The sequence below is a fragment of the Phalangium opilio genome, unplaced genomic scaffold, assembly GCF_054372755.1.
Source record: "Phalangium opilio isolate 3A_F unplaced genomic scaffold, DU_Popi_V2 ptg000113l_1, whole genome shotgun sequence".
Lineage (NCBI taxonomy): Eukaryota > Metazoa > Arthropoda > Arachnida > Opiliones > Phalangiidae > Phalangium > Phalangium opilio.
In genome coordinates this window covers 6,702,260-6,725,995 of record NW_028324209.1, presented here as the reverse complement: position 1 = coordinate 6,725,995, position 23,736 = coordinate 6,702,260, and the positions used below count along the sequence as shown (strand labels likewise).

The 23,736-nt window shown below is 37.3% G+C and overlaps 2 protein-coding genes across 37 annotated transcripts in view; one reads left to right on the top strand and one right to left on the bottom strand.

Annotated features, from left to right (window-relative positions):
• Window positions 1–5,440: 5,440 nt before the first annotated feature.
• Window positions 5,441–23,736, bottom strand: part of LOC149623623 (uncharacterized) — a 31,504-nt gene continuing 13,208 nt past the window's right edge. For 8 of the 34 annotated variants that reach the window (XR_016374770.1, XR_016374771.1, XR_016374768.1 and 5 more), the window contains 12 exons: window positions 18,459–18,574; window positions 16,478–18,339; window positions 16,096–16,414; window positions 15,458–16,030; window positions 15,234–15,389; window positions 15,097–15,163; window positions 14,729–15,003; window positions 12,818–14,652; window positions 8,238–12,723; window positions 6,854–7,206; window positions 6,314–6,778; window positions 5,441–6,237 (listed from right to left, as the gene is read on the bottom strand). Coding sequence is in view for 23 of the 34 variants with exons in the window: in XM_089852676.1 (XP_089708802.1) it covers window positions 14,849–15,003; window positions 15,097–15,163; window positions 15,234–15,317 (306 nt within the window). In the remaining 11 variants the exon portion in view is untranslated. Of the gene's footprint in view, window positions 6,238–6,313; window positions 6,779–6,853; window positions 7,207–8,237; window positions 12,724–12,817; window positions 14,653–14,728; window positions 15,164–15,233; window positions 15,390–15,457; window positions 16,031–16,095; window positions 16,415–16,477; window positions 18,340–18,458; window positions 18,575–23,736 lie in introns of those variants that run through there. The other 26 variants (XR_016374766.1, XR_016374765.1, XM_089852676.1 and 23 more) reach the window with 26 other exon arrangements.
• The window catches only part of LOC149623622 (uncharacterized), an 82,590-nt gene continuing 73,716 nt past the window's right edge, over window positions 14,863–23,736 (top strand). Inside the window, exon 1 of one of the 3 annotated variants that reach the window (XM_089852637.1) lies at window positions 14,863–14,976. The gene's annotated coding sequence lies outside the window, so the exon portion shown is untranslated. The remainder of the gene's footprint in view (window positions 14,977–23,736) is intronic. The other 2 variants (XM_089852639.1, XM_089852640.1) reach the window with 2 other exon arrangements.

Below are 23,736 nucleotides of genomic sequence, written 5' to 3'. Positions count from 1 at the left end.
TTCTTGGTGTTTCTTTGCCGATTAAGATGTTGTATACTGTCTTTATTAGTTGAAAGACGTCCCAGTGATATCATAAAATTATGACCACAATTTGCAAAAATCTACATCATGGAGAAATTGTCAAAAATCGCGAGACGCTAATATCATTTTAAAATGTCCTAAAGTCTAAATGACGTGCAGGAAAGCACCTCAAAAATCATTAGCTTACATGAGTACGCAACAGTTCCCATTCATGTTTCCTTTCCCATTGAAGCTACATAGTCCATGCTGAAACAGAGGATGCTTTGAAATTTTTCATCTAAATATTATCAAGTTGTCACAGTTGAATTCTTTTTCGTATAATAATCAGTAAAAAAATATACCCTTTTTGGAGGTCGTTTTTCGTGGGTTGCGTTACAACTCTAATGTTGAGTGAGTTATCGAGTCTTGGCATTGTAAATTTTTAACCCTCAACTTCAACAACGCAATAGAGGTAGATTGAAAAATGGTTTTGGTAGCGTATTATCATCAGTTCCGGTTGCTCGATGTCGCGTGCAGAGTTTCTAGGCCTTCGAAGCGATGTATGTAATGTGTGGGCCACGTGCCGCGAGATTTTTTCGCGTGGCGTGCAGCTCGAGGATGGCCTTTGGTAGATAGATTTAAATGTACCTACAGTATCTTAGTAAGAATAGTTGGATGGACACGCGGGGAAAGACATTGGGGAACGGCGGGGGTGAGGATGAGATAAGACACAAAAGGAAAAGAAATATATAATGAAAACAGACGTAAGATCTAGCATCCATCATTGAAAAACCCCTAGCGGTATCCATGGTCTACAGGGTGTTTACGAAGCGTTTGGAATTTCACATTAAACAATTTACTGGTTGGAAATACTGAAAATACCATGTCAATAAGGCCTAGGACTCAAAACCAGACTGCAGAATTTGTTTCAACTTGTTAAGATACATTGGTATAGACCTTTTCGGCGTAAATAAAGTGGTAGGCAACCCTCAGTGTCTGGACGTACAAGGGGGCTGGTACATTGCCATCCGTCTCTGCGCACTCTCATGATGCAAAATGCCTACAGCGCAGTCGCGAAAAAGTTACATCGAAATGGTCTATTAGATTGTGCGTAATATTTTACTGCCAACGAAAATCTGTTTCAACGCCTCAATATGGCGTAAGACGGTAAAATTTGTTATAATTAATTAAAGGGTACATTATGAACACTCTGTATGTAAGCGTCGCGAACTCCTTAGCCTATAGCGGATATCAGAGGATCGGCTGTATTATTTCTATTGTCTTTCCGATTGGACGGGTTTCTTAGCGTTATACGTCATCGACTTTGCGCGTCGGAAGGACGGGGTTCCCTACTTGAGCGTTTTAAACTAGCCAAGTGTGTCTATATAAAAACTTGTAGTTACTATCCTACCACGCGACGGCGTGATGCCTACTATAATTAATACCTCGCGGGGCTTCTTCGCTCGATAGAGTGGAAAAGTAAACACGGGTGGGGTTGCTTTAAATAATAATGAAAAACCTCTAACTGATAAAATATAAAAAGAAGTAGGAGCTTGATAAGGAGCTTCTTCTAATTTAAAAGTTAACAAAAAACTGTATACACGCGGAAGTACTTAATACACAACACGAGAGAGGGTTAAAGATGACTTAACAAGAAAAATATCTAGAACGTTCGCCATAATCACTGTATTTTCTAGGTTAGATTTCAAGGCAAGTGTCATCAAGGTTAAGTACCTTTAACCTAAATATGGTCTAATGGACCAGTTTCATTAATTATTTTAAACTACGTTGATGTAATTACAATTAGGATGAGTATAAACAATCTTAAGATCATTTAATACCACTTGATCAAGTCTCACACGGTTTGGAGTACGATATCAGTCAAGACTATAGACATTTTCCCCTCACTGACCGGAGTTGAACTTAAAATTACCGAAGTTGGTATTTTATGCACCTGCATTTCAAATTGAATAATATTCGGCTGGCTTAATCCACGTAATAGGTTTAAGGTTATGCTATCTCGATCTAAAATACCGCGGCTCTTTAATTTCCTTTTTGGACAAGACTGTCATTTTGAATAGTTTTCGGTGACTAAACATTCAAAGTTGGATGGACATTTTTCGTTCGTTGGCTCCTTGCATCGACGTTGAAGTCGCCGGAAATGTCAGAGCAATCAGCGTCGCCAAACGCGTGCGCGCGGGGGCAAAAGCGAAGAGTTTGCGAGTCAAGTGATGGCATCGTCGTAGCCAGGCTTCCGCTTGGCCGGAAACCGGGGGGGGGGAGACTCGATGGGGCAATGGCTCACTGACCCTCAATGCCGTGAAGCCCCGATGCTCGTACTAACGACGCTTTTCGTCATTTCTTCGCCATGAGCCAAAATAATTTATCTGAAATTGCGACCTCTAAAACGCATCTACCGTTGACTTTCAAATGAGATTAAAATTCGGAGAATTAGGTAAAAAGTTTCAAATGACATTGGCATCCTTCCATTGTGTCCCGAAGTACATTTATTGAAATTTGTGACGATTGAATAATTTTTAATGGCTTTTGGTATAAAATTCATACTCGGTTCTCGGGCAGAGATGTAGTAATGAGTATGGAGTAACGCTAGACGCATCATTATAAAGTTTAAAACACGAATAGACGATTTACGAAACTATAAATTAGAAGAGCGTCTGGTTTTCATTTATAAGTTCAAAGTAATGAAAAACCGTCCATGAACTAGGATTCTAAACAATGCTTTGCTTAAGTCTCGGAGAAAAATGGCTTTTTATGGAGTACATCCCACGCTCTTCCATTGTTTCCTACTGTCATTCATTTCGTATTTTTCATCCTCCATCATATAAAAAATAAGAGAAAAAATGGAAAATTATCTTATTTCAAAAAAAGAAGTTTCAGAGAAAAGAAAAGAAGATTGCTTTAAATGGTAAAGGCCCCATATAGCTGAACACAGACGCGTTTAAAAATGTTATGACACAGCTTGAAATGATATTGTCCAATTGAAAAGTGAGGTTGGATACTCAACTCCAAAATATAAATCTCCTCAACTAACCTTGCAAATCCGCAAGTTCTTTTTTGAATGAATAGAGTATTTAACTATTGTCCGACCGATCGGGAACTTACTTAACCCGACGCAACGCAAGTTAAACCTGTTCTCCACGGTTACTGTCAACCAGTACTACACCATAATACTATTATAGCTAAAAATTATGGTAAAAAAAAATAAGTAAAATAATATTTTTGGCAAAAAGAAAGCGCGCGCATCTCCCGCCCTTTTACCAAAGTATCCCATTTCCTGTGTGTAATTTTTTCCAACCAAAGATTGGGTCCCCTATTACTCCGCAAAACGCAGCTACACCCAAAGAGCACCCGCACTCCAATGTATACGACGCTTGTCTTGAATATTATAGACAAACAATTGTTACTATTATATTATTGTGAAGTGTAAAGACATCTATGGGAGAGAATTGACAAACAAATATTTTAATTTCGGTTATAATTGAACTTGAAGTGAGATTTTGGAAAATACACTTTCAAGGCTCATATTTCTTATTTTCTTTTAACCTTTACGATAAATCGACGAATTCTAGTACAGTTTTCCCAATACTTTTCACGACGCGAGTGTCACTGCACTTTAAATATTTCATAAAAACATTACATGATCGCCAGCTTCTCTTTCTTAAGAAGTTTGGTTTCTTTTCTAATTTCTATACATTGAGAAAAAGATGAAACTTGACGGATGCATAATGGCCTCTCTCTTTGGATTTTAGTTCTTTTTTGTTAAATTTTGCCGTAATTTACGTTAATAGTTAAAACGACGCTTTTCACGTAGCATCCCCAATGTATGTAGCCTGGGTTTATAATTAGGCACGTTTCGCTAGAGATTAATTTGTTAGCGTCACCGTACTGGTAATTACCGAAAAGGGGAAAGATTCCTCGCTTAATGAAAGAACTAAAGAACCCTATTTAAAAAATTATTTCGTGATTAGGGTTTTGAATGCCGCTATAGGATGTTAATATAAAGTTTCTGCGCAGAGCTGTTTAGTAAAGCCTGTGTAATTGCGGGTCGGTAAGTGAAAATAAAGATGCAACATGAGCAAATAGAGAGAAATCATGGCGAAGATACACCCTCACCATTACAATGAACAAATCACTCTTGAACGCAAATATAGAACATTCTATTAGTTCCAAAAGAGAAGCAGCAAACCCACAGGGGTGAGGCCGCCTTCTTGATTTATTTTCCTTGTGCCAAAAAGCTCCGATAGAGGCAGCGCGAGCCGGCTAGATTCCTTCCGCGTGTAGTGAACTCTGGCTCCGTCTGCCGTTGTCTCTTGGCGCGATAGAAATAACCTAATATGGCGGCCTCCTACCTGTGTGTTGATTTTTCAATTATTTAATGGAATGGTCTATGTCCCAGTAAAAATTGTAAGTCCTTCAAATTTCGTCCACAAGCGATATACCAGACCAGTAATCTCGTTAGCTTGTACGAGTATTTTTGTGCTGTGAAACTTAGATCCGTAAATAGGTTGTACAGATCATGCAACTCGAAGGACCTTTAGCTTTCGTAGCCGAGGTATATAAATTATTTCTTTACATTAGAAGTCACGAGACGAAGTTTTAAAAAACATTTGATAAGGAATCGGTACACGCGTCTCGAAGAAGAGATAATAACATCTTAGGTATAAGGATAGAGCGGGGGAGGGACGCGATAGTTGCATCGTTTTAGCCCGCGGGGAATCGTTCAGACCATCTTGATCCGTAAAGTCGTTTTCCACTACGGTGATGACCCGTGACACGAGCCTGGCATCTTGGGGTAAAATATTCAAAGGAGTTGTTGTAACAAACGCGCGGAATGTAAAGGTATCTGATAATGAAAAACGAAATCTTCCTTCTTAGTTATTCCAAATTTGGAAGATCTGATAATGTGATGGAGTCTTTTTCTACTTTAAGGTGGTCACACCACTGACCTCGAGGATATACTGGTCGGGATAGGCGTGCGCGAACCCGAAGAGGTCGTCGAGTCTAGATTTATTTTTATATACACCGGCAGGTGGTGTAAACGGCTTGGTTTACCATGCACGCGTACGTGTATGCGAACGCCTGCCTGCCTTATCGTTGAGGGGAAGCCATCTTAACATATAAGATGGATCTATTTCGATGCGGGTTCCCCGACAGATCCGCGCAACAACGCCAGAACTTGCCATCAAAAATGTTTTCCATTTCACCGATAGACATCAAAAGCGGTTGGTATATATATGGACATTTCGATAAATGGAAAACAAGTTGGGTTATCGTATGTCCGAACTGTTTCTCTGTCTGTAAACAAAAACGAATACATTGCGTATATTGCTTCGGCAACCAATTGTCTCAGTGTACAATCTGACAGCGAGGATGGACTGTTTGCACCCATTTTATCTAATAATTAAAGAAAATCCTGGTAATAAGTAACGTTATCCATTAGTACAGAGTTCAAACTGTGTTGCCTTTCCGTAAAACAAACTTAGAATCGAGGCGAGTCTAAAACATTAAAACTATAAAGAAAGAGAGCCCGCTTGACCTTTGAAATTCCGCGAATCGTAAACAGTCCGACGTTTTTGGGGATTATGGGATGATTCTTGGCAAAATCCTATGCAACGCGAAGCTTATTGCCCATAGATCTTGTTGGAACTTGAAAAAGAGCCATATTTTCCAAGGCTATAAATATGGAAGAGTCGAATTTAATCTCGTGCTTGTATAAGTGGCCACTCTCTTGGAAATAAGGACGCAATTCCCATTTTTTTAAACAATTTCTTATTATTTCAAGGCGGAACTAGAATGGGAGATCACTGAACCTTTCGAAAAGAAATATTCAAATCACTGCATAAATTGTAAAATACTTGGAGTGTAATCTGCTTAAATGGTGACCAAATGCATCTAAATCGTAGAAAACATTTGGTCGGTCTTTGCAAGTCCAAAAATATGCTTTAAGCAATCAAGTTAAAACAGATAATACTTACGAGTATGAATTTATAAAGGAAGGAGCTCTGGGAAGCTTGGATGTTTTAACTACACTTTTCTCTCACCATGTTTAATAGATGATAGTTAAGTTTGGTGTTAGTTACGTACAGTCGCATACGCACTTGATGCTTCCTACTACCTTTAAACCCAATTTCAATAAATTAAATTTATCTCAGGTATTTAGTTCGCAATGTCGTAATTTCTCAAATATTCCAAATTGCATCAGTCAATTCATTGTTGCTACAAAATACATTGAATCCAGAAATAAAATCAGGAAGTCAGCAAAATATATATCGTAATAGAAACGTGTAATTACGTCTGTTTATTAAATTCTCTTCAACCAAATCCGTCAACAAAAAGGTTCTCACACCGTTGCGACATAAACGAAACGACAACTAAACATCAGCCGTATGATTCGTGGAGTTTCGAAATCCATTGAATGGCCGTTTGAAACCCTAAATTTTTTTGACGCAATTCCTTGTAAATCTTCGCCAAGCTTCGTTTAACCCTTTCAGAAGGTGTTTGAATAGATTCTAGCGCGAAAAAAAATTGTCAGCGATACTACACGTTGGGTCTTTTTCCAACAAGAAAAAAATTAATTCATCTGCGTCCTTTCATTCAATTGGTCGATAGCCAAACTTTCTTCGTTTCAGGAAAATATATTTTTGGAACTGATGTATGTGTTTCAATCAAGTGTGTTGAAAATAGTTTTCAAGCGTCTCACGTAGTAACTCTGGTGTTGATACTTCCTTCCTTTCTAAAGATCGAATTCAATTCGAAACTAACATCGCAACAAGATGATTATTGGGATATGTTATCGGAAAACAGTGAATTGCTGCGACCCCATTTGACCCACCTCTTCATATTAGTCATTACATTTTAACATGCTAGTTTTTGCGTGAACAATGTTTCACAGAAATAGTTTACGTTGTTTTTTCTTCTTCATTTCTTGCATGGTCGGCTAAACTACTAATGTAATGACAAACTGAGATTTCCAAGATAGAGAGATAGGGTGAAAAGGCTATCCATGTCTTTTACGTCTTGTTGTTTGATGGTGTTACTTGGCCTAGATTGATTTCTTTCCACGAATCAAGAGTTCTTTTGTGGAATCGAGGACGTTCCACGACGAATAACGTAGTGTGTTTCGTTTGGTTGTTTGCATTCTCACTCCGTAGCTTACGTTAGTGGCGTTTCTCAATGTGGGTTAACCTAATCGAATAGAATCCCGTCATTAAAAGGAAAGAAAAAAAAACCTCAACGTAAGGGGGTTTTTCCATTTTAACACTAGCGTTTTTTTTTTCTTTTTTCTCAGTCCCGGTAATTAAATATTTGTTGTGGCTTCTATTTCTCAATACAAGCTTTGTTGTATAAATTACTGGCAAAAGATGAGAAAGAAGGTCGTGTACTAGGATGCTCGGCTAAGCATTTTTAATTGAATTGAGGATTTAGTTTCATTTCTTGCATGTTTAGGGATGACGATGGTCTTATTGATCATTAGTACATTTCATTCATGTCTTGACCGAGCATCCGGTGTAATTAAGTTTCTTCGCAAATGATCTAGTTTTCATCTTTAACTTAAGCTAATACAAGAACTGGGACTGAGATTATGCTGATATCGTATTGATTGAGGCGAGGTAGGTTTAGAGATGAGTGAAAGACAACTTTTTACTTGTAAAAATATCAGCAGCGACAGTGCAATAGCGCAATGGGATATAAAATTGCAATTCAAGGTACACATATACCTAGTCTTTAAACCATTTTTACACAAACTTTGCTCCCGGCATTAACGATTACGTTGTCACAATTATGAATTTATGACTCGCAATTTAGGTTAACTGTTCGGACTTAAAAATCAACAGTTTTTGACATGAGTATTTTCCATGATTGGCCATTGTAATCGTTTGTTCTGAATTGTATCAAAATTGCGTCATAATCCTTTTGTCCCGCTTACCAAGACTAGGCCTATATCAGTATCGGATTAAACATAAAGCCAATTTTTAACTTTAGATAATGCTCGCGGCGTAAATCCATTTAATATTATCCCGTGCGTTATGAACTCAAATTTTAAAATTATTATTTCAGACTCCCACAACTTTTAAAAAGTCCGTAACCTGACAGATATAATCGCTTCCACGCATTCATTGCCCTATTTGATAAGAATTTATAAGTTTTTTCAGCTATCCGTAAATTGGTTAGTATATACTAGAGAGTAAAAATTAGTTTGAGGAAAAATGGTCTACCAGTAATTTTTCTCTTGGTTGTTTTTTAACGTGTGGGCGAAGTACGACCTCTCTGAATTATTTTGAGCAACGAAAATGCCTTTTTTCTGTGTATAAATGGTAGAAAAAGGTTACGAATTCGGAGAAGCGAGATTGGAAAATTGGATGCCTGTCAAGAAAAGGAGAATATTTTTCGTTTCGTGATCGCCTCCCCCTCACTTTTCGGTAATTGTTACGGCCAAAACCTTTTTCCTACTTTACTATATACCTATACGAATTACAATAAGACGAAATAGTTGAACTTTCACCTTAACCGAAGAGAACGGGAACGTATAGGTTGGATGCGATAATTAACTTCTCAATCTTATTTTTCTGTTTTCTTACCAAAAAATGACGGAAATAGCACTCGTTCACTACTCAATATTGACAAACCAATATAGTACCTCCTGTGGAGGCCACGTTTTGCATGCAATTTTAGTTAGAATTTCCATTATCAATTTCTTTCTCATACCAATACTTGTCTTACTTACTTACTGCCATGGCTCTTTTCAGAAATAATTTTTTGTGTATTTGCTCCTCAGAATTTACAAAAACAAACGGTTAACCTCATTTGTCAATATTATGATGAATTTTGCCTTTTTGAAAAAAAAATATATTTCATGTCCCTCAATTCAATAATTATCAAAGCAAATTAAGCAGCGCACTGAACCCTTACGCCATAGGCGGTTAAATTAAAATAACAGTATACATTCGCTGAAAGAAATGAAGCTCTGGGTTAATGAAAATCACTAGCTATCATCGTTACAATCCTTACAATTTTTACACAAAGGTATTGTTACGCAAGATATAAAAGAGTTTCATCTAATTAGCATATAACGAGACCCTCATCCTATTAAGCCCGCGTAGGACTACACCAAATTTTTTTCATTACTTTCCACTTGAAACGACGATTCTCTTAATTCTTCGTCGGGGATCAACCGGTACTGCGGTTACGTGCACAAGACTTCCGACCGATAAGGATCATCTAGAAAACGATATAGTCCACGAAAGGGGGGGGTGGACTCTTCATTCTTAGCTTAAGCCTGAGTAGCTTTAACAGTCCGTGTCTCTTAAGTGTTTTTCGGACGCAGACCCTCTTGACCGTTGGTTAACCTCGCGTGTCTATCTTGATACTTCCTTATTGCTGTTGCATGGTGCCAAGGATGAAAAAACACTTCAGCTAAAGCATAGCCCACTTGATCACGCTCTAGAAGCCCCCTCAATCGACCCTAAGAATGAAAATAACATAGGTTCGGTCTAAAATTCAAACCCGTCTGGTTTTAACATGGGCGTCTATGGAAGGGGACCAGTCTTATCAGGATTATTTGACCGATGCATCTTTCACTAGGAAATATTTCTGTTCCAGACCTAGTGATGAAGTCTCAACATTATTTGAAACATTAAATTCGTTCAAAGAACATCATGCGTATATTTCTTAACACTTCTAGTCATGGGTTTCTACTTATGGTTGTCGAAGAGCGGTAGAAAATGGTGTATGGCTCGTGGTGGGTGTTTGAGGGGGAGGTTACCAAAGGGTCGCGTGGACGTATTGGCGCGTGCAGACCGTTGACAGCGGACGCGTTGCGGTCGCGTGACTCGATCGTTGGTCGCTCGAGCGCTCCCGCACAACGTCACGCACCTCCATCTTTGCACCAAGCGCTAGCTAGGATGTTTCGCGTGAACGGATTTCTTTCTATTATCAAGCGAATCTTCAATGACGAGAATCGTATTGTGGAACTGCCGTAAACACTTAATATTTTTGCCTCTTCAATAGACGAAAAGGTGTCACTCTTTCGCACCAAGGCTGCCTACTATACTACCCCTTTTATGTTGCGACATGCACAAAACACGAGTTTTGTATTTCGAAATCAATTGCAGAATTTCTCGTGAAAAGGGTTAACCATTTGGAAACGAGACTACAGAGTACACACAATTGCTACTAAGACAATTAAATAAGTTTTGTTGAATTTATTTGGGTAAATACATGTCTTGGGTCTGTGAGGTATTAGAGCATCATCGAAATTCAGATGTTGCAGAGTAAGAGTCTTCACAAACGGATGTATAAGGTGCGAAATGGCTTGAAATTTTCTATTAAAGGTTCATCTATGATTTCAATTCAATATTGAGTGAATTCCAATTACATAATACATCGTAGAGGGCTTCAAAAATTGCTGTCTGTTATGTTCTAGGTTAGAAATGACACGAGGAAAGAAGAGAAGCGGTGGGAGTTAGTTAATTCATTTTTTAGTTCCTTTTTCTCGAACCTTTTTGCGCAACCATATTCCTCCGACGGTTCAATGCGATTTCAAATTACGTTTCTTGTCGAAAACGAGGTGACCCCGAGGTTTGACCCCTTCAGAATATTTTTTCTCTATCCTCGAACGCTCTAGAATAGCGTGTGATTTTTTTTATAGTAAAAACACCCCATCATAGTCTGCCTTGTTTAAAAAGTAATAACAATATCGAGGGACCGGTTTACGGTGGGATTTCAATCTCGCCAATCATGTGTTTATTTCATCGATCAATGAATAATGACTTGAGATGGTATTGTTACCGAAACAAACCAAAATTTATTAAGGGCATCTTTTAATTGCGTTCGTATAAACAGTTAACTCAAACTTCATGAGCGAATGGAATACATTTTAGTGTAGCCTCTGCATGAAGGGCTGACACAGACTTGGCGAATGTCTCCCAATAGGAAAAAGGTTTCTTTTAATTCGCAACGCCACGGACGTCGTCCCATTCATCACGGGCTCATTAATTACCAGTTTCCGTGCCTGGGCACGCGCACCTACGTCCCAATGGCATCCCGCTATCCTATGCTCGTCTCTTGGACGGGAATTTCGCTTCCCATTTCTCGGCCTCCTGTGGAAGCCTTTGTGCTTTGTTTAAACCATTGTTAAAGTCCATGGTTTTAGGGTATAGTGACGTGACCCTAAATTGCGGAAGGAAAATCATTACCTCAAATAAAGATAAATATATTCTGGTACCTGACTAGGTGGAAAACGGTACTGGATCCAGGATTTCGTTGCGGACTAGGTTTAAGTAAGTTTTATTGATAATAGGTTAGATATTGTTTGAGTTGAAGAATATAGGGGTTTGAAACCGCTTGAAAACCTTGTTAATTTTTTCATTTTCTTCATATATGGCGAAACTTGTCACTTTTTGTACTATACGCAATTCTACCCTCCCTTGGCGACCATTTGCGGGCACACTCATCCATAGCAGGATGGCAGGTATAAGCCATACATCACAGAGCGTGCCAAGTTAGGAAATAAGTATCAAATATGAAGGGGCGCTGCGTACCCATCGCCCCAGTGTTATGATTTTATGGATAGGTTTCTTTAGGAACATTGTGTACACCGTATGATCATTGATTGCTTTGCTTGTGTGTGAAATGATTCAAAATTGATTGGAGATTTTTGGAATGTTGGGGCTTTGTACTTCTTGCAATATGTTAGTCCTCTGATCCAAAAACTGTTTATTAATTGTTTGTACCAGTTTTTAATTTCAAAAAGTAGGGCTAGGAACACTAAAGTGGGACTAGTACTATGGACCAGTATATTATTTTGGACGCTAGGGGGTTTAAAAAATTTCCTATTTCCAAGACTGTTTGTTATTCGGAATAGAAACAATTGGTAACCATATTAGATTTACAAATATGTGGATAAATCTCAACTCTATTTCTTTTTCCCATGTTGCACGACCACGTCCTTCGTGGAAATCTATGGGATTATCTCGCATTACAATAACCGTGCCAATATATCACCATTTACGAAAAACATCTATGTCGCGGACACTATTGGATAACCTTCGCGTAGTTTAACAATAAAAATGAAGAGTTTAAATTTCCGTTGTTAAACGGACACGTACTGGCCAGACCTATAACCGTTGGGTTCATTTGAAACTAGTTTCTTTCATACAATGGTTTTCGGAGGTACAATACCACAATACTGACCAGTGGCGCGTTAAATCGTTCCACATAAAAGGGGGTGAAATGAATGCCGTGATAAACCGTGAGCATTCAGGTCCCGACCTCTGGAAGCCGTAAAGGGAACTAGAGAAATATCGAGTCAGAAGTGAGATCTGTTTCGTATCTGTTGATCTGAGTGCTAAAACCATGTAATTTGTATATTTCTTAATACGAGAATTATGCCTGAATTCAAGCATTTATTCGGCTGCGTATTATAGCACAGTTCTTGGGCTGACATTGCAACCTAGCGTATTTACTATTAAAATTTTATAGTATCTGTCCTTATCAATTTATTCGCGTTAGTAGAAACGTTAATTACTTTTTCCGAAGGAGTTTTTAAGATTTCATCCTAAGGTTTAGTTGCTATTCTTTGGCAGTCAAAAAGACACGAGCCGTGATGTCAAAATGACGATAGAGCGCCGAAAGATGATGAACGATGGTTTCCTTTTCCTTCTATACCAATTTCTTTTTCTTCATCTTTATATTTTATTTCATCTAGCCAGATTGAAAAGCGAAATAAAAAAAGAAAATCAGAAATGAAATAAGAAGAAGAAAAAAAATGAATCAGAACGTTGATTAAATTTCTTGCCTCCCCATATCGGCGATAGATGAAAATCTTGGTATGTCACTTCTGACAAATCTCCCCTCAGTATATCCTATGTCAACAGCGAAAAGGCCAGTCAAAAATCCTCCCCATTTCTTCTTTTTATAAACAAGATGCTCACGTCCTATTAAACCTTTGGTACGTTATATTCTTAAACTTTTTCATATCAGACCGTCCTTTCAAATATTTGATCATTAGCAGTTAAAATTAAGAAGATAGCAATATTCTTTTCGAATTACATTTATGTCGTGGTACAAATGATAAAAATTACAAAGTTTGTCCAGCCAGCCTGCTACGTATTGCACTACTTTCCTTAACCGTGCCTTTTTGAAAAGTAAAAATCTTTTCATTGCTCGGAGATATAGAAACGAAGATAGTTTGATGGCAGGGTTATGTAAGAGTGATGGAGAGCCGCCTCTGATATGAATACACGAAGAGATACGTGGAATTGGACGATTGTCGTAGGCGTTCGCCGCTTATCCACCGCCGTTGCTTCGAACAGGAGAAAGCTAAAGAGACCGAAACCGTACGCGGATCTATGCCTTTCTGCTCGCTAACTATCGGGACAGTAACAGTGGGTCAAATTCGGAGGGGTGAGAACATCCGTGAAAGGTTGGCCAGCCATAGACAACCTAAGACAGTACTAGGATCTATCAAAAATCTGGTCTCTTTGCTTCTAAAAGACCAACTAGTTTTAGTGAAAGATCGATGTCCTACTATTGTTTAGGATCGTCTTTGGTTATTCCTCTGTCTCCCATCTATGGAGACGGAAAGCGCGTTGAATCAAAGAGATACAAGTGGGAGATAACTAGAAGAACTATGACGGATTTTCAATACGCTTGGATAATGTATTAAACTATTCAGTCAGATCCATCAATGAACTATTGTTCGAATATATGCTTTTTTCTGTTTGAGAGAGGGATGAAAAATATCAAGTCGACTTTTCTTTCATTTAATATTTTAGCATTTTATTTCTTTTCGTACAATAGGCGAGTAAATTTCATATTTGAGGTGAAATATGATTGGTGCGTTGTGTTGTTGTTACACATAACGTTCATGTATGATTCCTATATCACGGATATAGAACATCCTGAATATCGCGATGCGGTGACATTTTAAGAAAGTGCACGTAGGTCAGTCGTGTAACAGTAAGACAAAGTCGGTTATTGATTTCCTCGGACCCTAAGTTATCAAACTATTACATCTACCAGGCCTTGCTAACTTCCTTGAAACCACGAGTGCCGGCCAGCTCATGAAGTTCACAAGATTGAGTTTGATACATTTTCCAGTTTCAACGTGATATATTTGACTTTCGTACGTCATAAAATGAAGAAAGGGGACAAGGAAGGTTGAGGAATCGAATCGGGTACGTGGTGGGGGAAGTTGAGCAAGCTTCCTCGTGTCTCGTAAAACAAGGCGGTTAATTTGTAAATGGTCCCCAAAGGAGGCGCTGCGTGGCGCGGAGGTGAGCCGAAAAATCAATCACGGATGTTTTGGGTGGGGTCCGCCGGAGAAGAGCGCTTGATGAGAGGTCATTAACGAAGAATCCAGTCGTTTGTCATCCTGCTTTAAGGGGAAAAGGGGGTTTGCGGGGGTGAGAGAGACGCTGGCCCCAATGCTAGCCGCTGAACAATGTAGAGAAAACACAAGGCGAGCTTTCATTTTTTTGAGACAATGGAACCTTCGATGTCCCATTCGCACCTCCACAAATCCCCAAATGGACAATTGATAGTATGTGACTTATTGTTGAGATCCTTAGACTCTTGGACGCGGAAATTTGACTTATATAGACGTTAAATGAAAGTCCTTTTCCAATCAGGCTATTTTAAGAACATTAGGACTTCTAATTTCGTGTTTGTTATGATAGATATTTTATCAAATTAATATTAAATATACTATTTTATATTTTTCAGGAAGGTCCTTAATCCGTGCGAACGAAACCTTTCATCAGAATTTTCCTTAATGTACTAATACGTGGAGAGCTGTATTGGTCCCTGGAGATTTGATTTTTTCCCTTCAAAAGACCACAGGTAGACTTCCATTGTCTATATCTTGATTGAGTTTGCCTGTATCTGACCTGGCCAGAACGTTGACAAAAAGAATATCCTGGAGTGCGGAGAGGAGGGAGTTGGGGCTTGAAAATGGTGAGGCAACCTTCTCAAAAGCTCTGTCTATTATAAGGGGAGTAGAAAGTGTACTACCAAAATATTTATAGCAATATGACCATAAACTAGAGGATGGGGCCTTTTTCCAAGATTACTAACCAAGAGCTTTACCAGCTGAAAGGATTATTAGACGATGAATGGGTTTTAGACATTCTGGGTCCACTCTCTATGATAAGATCGAAATAACGGGTTATTTATTATTATTAAACCTATATTTTATAACATTGAACGGTTACCACGAGCTCGTGTTTATGGTATATGACCCGAAATGACTTGAATTTCAGGAACTTTATGAGATGAAAATAGGTAATGTAAGCCATTAGCAATTCACCAGCCCATTGATAGTGATTGCAAATGAATTATTTCATTGTAATGCCATAACAAAATTAATCCTACAAAACGTGATTGGGGTTATGATTTACTGTTAGTGACCAAAATGCAACTTGTTTTCCTTGCTTACTAGTCTAGTTACAACAACGCTGTTAATATTTAGCTTCGGGCACAGCGAAAAATAGCAGAATCTGATTAATAAGTGTAAAGAATATACTTCGAATCATCGATATCATTAATTTGAAAGTCCCAGAATCACTCCAGAGTGGTTTGAGCTAAGAGAATGATGATCGAAATCTATTTTGCCACTGCGCTCTGATATTCCGTTCAAGGTTGATATGGTATCGAGTACAATAAAAGTGCTCTGGCAAATTTGTCTCGCATTTGAAAAAGTATTCGCCACTGCTAGCTGGTGATTTCGGGCCTCACGAAAGGATCCGTTGAATATTTTTTTATACAATTCCTATACCTTTCTCCGTGGCCCGGAGAACAGATCGCAATCTCAGATTTAACATGGGTCAAAGGTCGTAGTTGTCCCATTTAAAAAACCCTCCATGTTATTGAGGGTGTACTTTGGGGAAAAGAAAAAAAAACGGAATAGCGAGTATTGCTTGTAAAGGTGAGGATTCGGGATATAGCGTTTGGTTCTGATGGATCTCTAACCATTTATTTTGTACCCATTCCTCGCGTCCACGTTTGAAAACTGTGGGAATAGACACGGTTAAACAAAACGTCGCGTCTTCAACAAAATTAACCAGACTGGTATACCAACTGTTTCGGTCACACACGTATTGCAATACCATCATCCCTTATTTCGCTTGTGTTTTTATTTTTTTCGTACCATGCAGAGTACCGTGTGTGCACTGTTGGTAATCTTAAGCTCGCTTCAGCAGGCGCGAAGTTAGTTTTTAAATTGGACTCGGAGAGGTTATAGTTTTTGCTTGTATTCAAGTGGATTCCTAGCACTAGCTGTTTGTTCGATTGACCTTCAGTCTGACCTTTCTCTTACCACCATTCGTGTTCGATATGTACGCGGTTGACCCCTGAAGGTTCCAATGACAGGGTGAGTGATGACAACAAAAGAAGCCTACAGAGCGCGTGAAAAATATCGTTAAAACAACGCCGATAATGCCTTTACCAACCGTATTACTTCGTTCTCTTTACCGTTGCAAGAAATACGGTTGACGCATTTATATTTATACTGATCCTTAACTTATCTACAATATTATTAAAACACCTAATACTTTAATAGGTAAATTAATTAAGGAGTGTTTGAACTAAGAGCCCAGGTAAAGCCATCCGCCTTAACCCTATCATCCATTCCGAATAATTTAAAGTAGGTCTAAATGAGAAAATCTGCAGGGAAATTTTCTTTCGGGTTATTTAACTCAGTCGTAATTAGCTCGCGTGTTGACTTAAGATATGACTAAAAACTGCGTACCAGAGCATCCGCGTCTAAATTGGTATTTCTTTCTCAAACAAAAAGGTATATAAGATATCTCTCGCGGAATTCCCCAATGAAGTATACGAGCGAAGACCTATTGTAAGAGGCAAGAAATATTTCTTCTCCATTTTAGGTCACCCTTGGCTCCGTAAAGCCACTAACCTCAATCTGTTACACAATTATTTCTTATTTCGTAAAAGAAAAATAAAAAAAAATGAAACGGGTCTGTTTTCTGCATACCGCTATAAACAAGAATTTTCTTAGCGTGAGCTTTAATGTTTGCGAGGAATATCTTTTTTCGCACTACAACATGCACGCGAGAAACTTGATAGAAAACCTGTACTCAGCGGGATATCCCTTGTACCGATAAACTATGATGCTAGCAGGGTTTAACAGAGCAACCAAGAGTATATATGAAAAAATAGAGAGTGCCCATTAGGTTTATGATCTCCTACCTCTAAACTACTGAACATGAATTTCATTGTTTTCACCTTTATATTCATTGATAAGCTATGTTCCATGAATTTGTCACTGGTTACTGAGATCATGTCATGAAGTGACGTAGGTCATAGATTCTCGTAAAGCAACGTCTGGTAAGGGGCTGTCAAAGGCTTAGCAATGCAGACTAAATAGGAATATAGACTGAAAAATCGCGTGTAGTCAATTTTGGCGTCGTTCTCGAACTAGCATTATTAATTTTAAGAAGTGTGAAACTTATGGATCATGTCATATAAACTTATGCTCTGAGGTATTACTAAATTTCACCGTCATGGATACTTTTATTTATGTATTTGTTCATGAAAGAACGAAAAGATCATCACTACCTGAGAGATGATTTTCTTTTCTAACTCTCGCCATATCTCCAGACACGTTTTCATTTCGCTATAGGTGTAAAATACGATTCTAATGATGTAGTCTACGCTAGTCAGAATTTGTGGAAACAGAATGAGAATGATAACGAGATATATTGAGATTGGTGTGATGGGGCAAGGGGATGGCCTTAAACTCGTATATATTAGTTGTTTCGCCGCCGTGCGTTTTTACCGACTGACCAGCAACTTCTTAAAGGGGGTTGAAGTGACTGTATCCCGCTGATATTAGACCCTTAACTTTTTGACTCTCAACATGATAAATTTTCCTCCAGATGAAAATGAGAGTTATTTCGATGGAATATTTTGAAGTGTGTTCCGAGGTACTTACACCGATGAAACAAAACTCAGGTCTCGTGATTATCCAACACGGGTCACGGATAGTTTATGACGTATTGAATTAAGTTTTGTTGTTAGATGCTTTGCGAGATAATACGCCCAGTTCTAAGTGCACTGGTGTAAATAAATTTACTTTATTAGTTTATGGAATTTTACCCTTTAAATGATAAATAAATGGTGCAATATTTGCTGATCACATGACCTGGAGATCGAAAACCAAATGGTTTATGGGGCGAAGCTTTCCATCAACATCCCATTTGACGAAATCAAGACATGTAACTTAATGAGAATGATGTACGTGTTTGATGGTTTGTTGACCCCTCTGACCAATCCAATATCTTAGGAATAGGGAATTAATGTCTAAATGAATTTAAAGGTTTGGTCAATATTTAGACCGGACAAAACTAAAGAGCTTAAAGCTGCTAAATAAGTAACTTGAAACAAATTTAAGTAAAAACTAAAAATAATGTAGTGTATACCTCTCCTTAACAATTGATGCATATGTGTTAATATTAAAATTGTTTTAACAATAACGGATATCACGTCTGTTTCAGTTGGGTGTTTTCCGACGTTCCTCGAAGTTGCTTCTGTACCTCTATAATTTACAAACATTGAAAAATAAATGACAAAATGATGTAAATCTAAAAGCATCGGCGTCTTTAATCTAGGCATCGCGATAGAGGCGCGACTTCCTAATACTCGTCGTTTAGAGAAATCCCCAATCATTTCCATGGTGCGGGCTATCTGGAACTAATTTGACCAATTTAAGGGGTCCCGGGGTCCCCTAATAGTCCAAAAAGTGAGGGTGGATTTTGATTTATCCGTAGGGGTCTCTCTGTAATGCGTAAAAGGTCTCGAATGTCGCTAAAGCTTTAAAACAATTTTTTTTGTGGGCACCATCGATTACGCCCTCTTTGAGTAATGATGGCAACCACAACCCGGAATACGCCACGTGAATTAAATGCTTTGAAAAATCACCCACAACAAAAGAAACGTAACTGTATTAGTAGTGCAGTTGTTGATGTTAAACTTGGGAAGGCGTAAACTTAAACTGAATAAACACCTTTCCACTCAAGAATACATAGATTTCTTCTACTTGGAATATTTAAGAGGCTATAGACGCTACACTAATATCTGATTGAAGGTAACAGGAAGGGCTTTGAACTTTATTAAACCGCTTGCTCCTCCTTCCTCACGTTTCATTGGCTATTCACATATAAGGTATAAGAAACCTTGGACCCATGTAAGGTCTACTCGTTCATAACAAGCAAAGAAACCTTGGACCCATGTAAGGTCTATTCGTTCAGAACAAGCAAAGAAACCTTGGACCCATGTAAGGTCTACTCGTTCAGAACAAGCAAAGAAACCTTGGACCCATGTAAGGTCTACTCGTTCAGAACAAGCGAAGAAACCTTGTTTACATTCGAATTCGGTGCATACAGGTCTCTAGGTACGTCAACGTCACGTGGTTTCAAAGTTCAAGCTACTTTATGCGTGACGTCAAGGGTGACGGGTTCTACAACTCCTCCCCTTTAGTTCAAGCAGAAAAACCAAGAAAATGGCCGGTTAAAGATTCCAAGTTAAAGAAATTTTTGTATTCCTGTTCCATTTAATAACAATTTTTGACAATGACAAAAAATTCTCATTTTTCAAAGCTTACACCTTCCGAAATCTATTTTCTATTTAGTCCAATTTTTACATTCAATTTCTTTAATATCAAAAATTTGGGCTTTCGATTTTCCTGATGGGAAATTTCGGTATCGGGACTGACCTTAACTCGAATTTTTAACGCTGTGATCTTTAAAATACATTTAACACCCGCTGGGAAGCGCATTTAAAAAAAAAATACTATTTTTTTATTACTCTCAAGTAACAATGAAGAAAATGTTAGCCAATTTCTTCGTCAGAATATTTTTCGAGTGTTTTTACAAGTTGTCAAACAGTTTGAAGTAAATTCCTACGCGTTCCGAAAAAAGAAAACTTGAAAGAAAATATTTTGGGTGCATTTCTAATATTTGATGGTGCGAGCTCGTGTTTTGAGAGGAATATATGGTTCCGAAATCTCGAGAAATGACAGAAAATGCCTACGATTTTAAATAAATACACTAAAAATATATGACAACGAGTGGTGACTGATTCTTCATAGACACAGACCACCAATGAAGGCATTTTTCACCACCTTCGTTTATCATAATATTATAAATTCTCCTCCCTTAACCATATGCGTAATTCCTCTATTTTCGGTAAATTTTAAATATATTTCAAAAACTTGTGTGTTTGTTGGTATGTTTGTTTTTATGCACAGTCACAATTCGATGCCGTATTCAATCAAATTGCATAGTTGATATTAGCAGCACTTCTGAAACGTTTAAAGGGATACTTCGGGCAAGATTTTTTTCCTTTTTTATTCAAAAGAGCGTATAAAATAATGAATATATCAATTGCAATAATTTTATCTACAATATTAAACAAAATACAAGCAATTAAGTTAAGCTTGTGTATGATAAGAACAGATACTATTATTTTTAAGAATAGTATTTAGCAAAAAAAAAAGATAAGTACTATGATTATTTTAACCTTCATTTTCTCCTGTTAACATTCATTCTTAATTACCCAGTTAATTTTAAAATTTGCATAAACCATCCAATTTTCGCATAAAACATTAACATAATGAAAACAAAATCAACTTAATAATTAATATTTTTATTATACGGCAAATTACCCATTACCCATGGTGTGTATGAACACAAGCAACTGGTTTTAAACAAGTTTGCATTTTGTTAAAAAAACAAAGCCTTAGAGAAAAACTTGGTTTTCAGCCAAAAACTAATCGTTGGCTAGACAAAACACGAAAACATCCAAACCGGAAAGTAGTAGGTACCCTTAGCATCTCATTCATTAAAGTATGAAATCCACACCCTTTTTTGAGGTTCAAAGTTCGCCCGCTTCAAGGAAAAGCCTCACAAAAGAATAGTGTTAATTACAGATTTGAAAATACAGAACTATTGAACCGATATGACGAAAGCTAGTTTATTTCGCTGGTTACCAAAGGCAAGACAGAACAAAACAAAACACTAAGTGATAACAGATAATCGGTTAATAACAATTAGTAGTTTTTAATGATGACGATGTTTAGAAGAAGTTCGAAAATACATGCATTTCTCGACCTTTCTTTGAATCACTGTAGAAATGTTTCCAAACAATTATTTTAATTTTTTCTCGTGCATATTGATTCGTTGTGATTTACAAGAAAGAGTTAAATGAAAAAAACAACCTTTCCAAAAGGGTAATACTTTTACTTACTGAGAATTTCTACTCAAAACTTATGAATTCGAAATTCTTAACTGTTTCACCACGAAACTACACAGAATCTAATTGCACCTCAGCTCAAAAAAATAAATTATTTTGTTGATGCCTATCCTTTACCTCAATTATAATTTATATTGTGTTTTTCGTATAGTTTAAATATAATTAATTATCCAATAGCATGGAGGTTGCGACTGGAACAATTTAAATTAATAGAAACAGCCCTCATATTTTGATCTTCTCTGCATAAATTATGAAATGCTGCTGGAATAGCACGCCTCATTATATTCATTAGCCCTGAGGGACCTTATATGATGCAGGCTATGGAAATATACTGTGAAAATTAAAAATAAAAATCTGCTATTAAAATAACTGATTTTCATTGGTGAATTAACGACAAAGACGATGTTGGTTTCTACCAATCAGAGGACGCTTTCTTCGAAGACCTTACCTAAATATATATGCTTTGAAAAATAATCGGCTGGAACGTACGCACGCAAACTCGTCATAAACGAGGTATATACGCGTCGTCTTGAAAGACTTCCGAAACAGGAAATTGGGGAAAACTAGAATTCTTGAATTTTAATCAGGGTTGTTTTAAGTCAAGTTGAACATGGTACAATAGGTGAGGTGAACTACCATATATTGAAGGTTCTTACGCGGTACAATTAAGGCCAAGGGTTCGGCTACTTTTAACAAGAAATTTCCGATACTGTCATGACTGTGGCCTAGTTAGAATCGAAACGTTTTAAAAATTAGGAATGGTAATCTATCTAATCTGTTTAAAGAAGTTGATATGATTGCAGTATTAATTGAAATTATGTTTTGCAATCTTTTAAGAATTCCTAATTAATATATTTTTGAATTTGAAATTAGGTAACGAGATTAAATCATCAATATGCAGTTGAAAACTTTAAATGTCAGTATACATTTTATTGTTTTCTTGTCTATACTTTCCAACTACTAATTTAAAAATTAATATTTTAATAGATGAGAAAATATTTATTGTTGAATTTGCATTTCAAGTATCGAAGTGGTATTAACCCGAAAGCTAGAATGATGGCGTTTTCCTTGCGAGTTTTGGTCGCATTTTTGTAAAATATTTTAAACCGGTTCCATATACCTGAAAAGCGACAATAATTCATTATTTTGTTGACTCTTTAAGCAAAAAACTCCATTAACTCATTTCCCCGAAAATTTCACTCGCTTAGACATAAAAAATCTTCGTAATTCAGAAACAATTTAGGCTATACCATATTCCCTATCCTTTTCAAACTAATTCATCCCCTATCTTTTCATCGCTCTTATAATACTGTATAATTCAAGTAGAGGATCATCCTCATGTGCTTTTCTTTTTTTTCTTTGGTTATTTTGAACGGCGATGCAGGAAGCGCCATTGTAACGAACGCTCTGCTCGTGACTTCGAGTTATTCGACACCACTCCCGAAACATTATTCGCCCAATAAACCGGCTTGGCGAGAGAGCTTCATACTATAAGTAGTAATCCTTTTTTTTCATTCATTCCCTACGTTCATTCACTACTTTCGACTCTAAAAAAGCTACGATGTACTCGTCCTGATGCCAAAAGAGTTCATTCTTGCCGTTTTCTACTAAAACTGGTCGTTTAAGTAAAAGATATCTCCAAATTTCTGTATTATCTATATAGCCAAGAACCCATATATGACCTGGGAACGTTCGGTGATACTCTTGCGCTGTTGTACCTTGATCTTACTGTTTGCGTCCATGGTTCATATACGTTACACGACATATTGAAACGTTTATAATGACCAATTGAAAAAAATCTACTGTTCATCGAAACAGAAGATAGTTACGAGTACGTTCTCAAGTTTTAAACGCGTTCTTGATAGAGTAAATACCTTTGATGGGGAAAAGAGCTTGGAAATAATAAAAATTAACCTTGAAGATTTTATTAGCTCGATAAAAAGTGGTAGAGTTTCGATGCAGTACATGTGAGATGTAAACTAGTGATTCTCATTCACTGATTAAAGTAAAAAGCAGTGAAACGTAATACACACATTTTAAATTTCACATAAAATAGGAAGATGGACTGCAAAACCGAGTTTAGCGAATTCTCGCGTCGTTCTCGAACTAGCTCTCAGTTAAGTCTCTAGTATTGCTAAGCATAGGAAGTGTCATACTTATTGAAGATATCTTATAAACTTATAAACTTATGATCTTATATATAATTAACTTTAAACCACACAATAATTTTATAGATGTTAACCTTTATCCCGTGACACAAACTAATTTCCTTCCATCAATTCGAGAGACACTGTCAAGAAGCATTTCTGTGGCACTCGTTGTCTTTTGACAAATAATCTAGCTGGGATTAAAGTTCGCGTTATTCGCCAATCTACCCGGATATTCAGACTGATTCCGAAAGCTTAAACATGTCCAAACGAAATAAAAAGTGATTTTACTCGGCTTTAT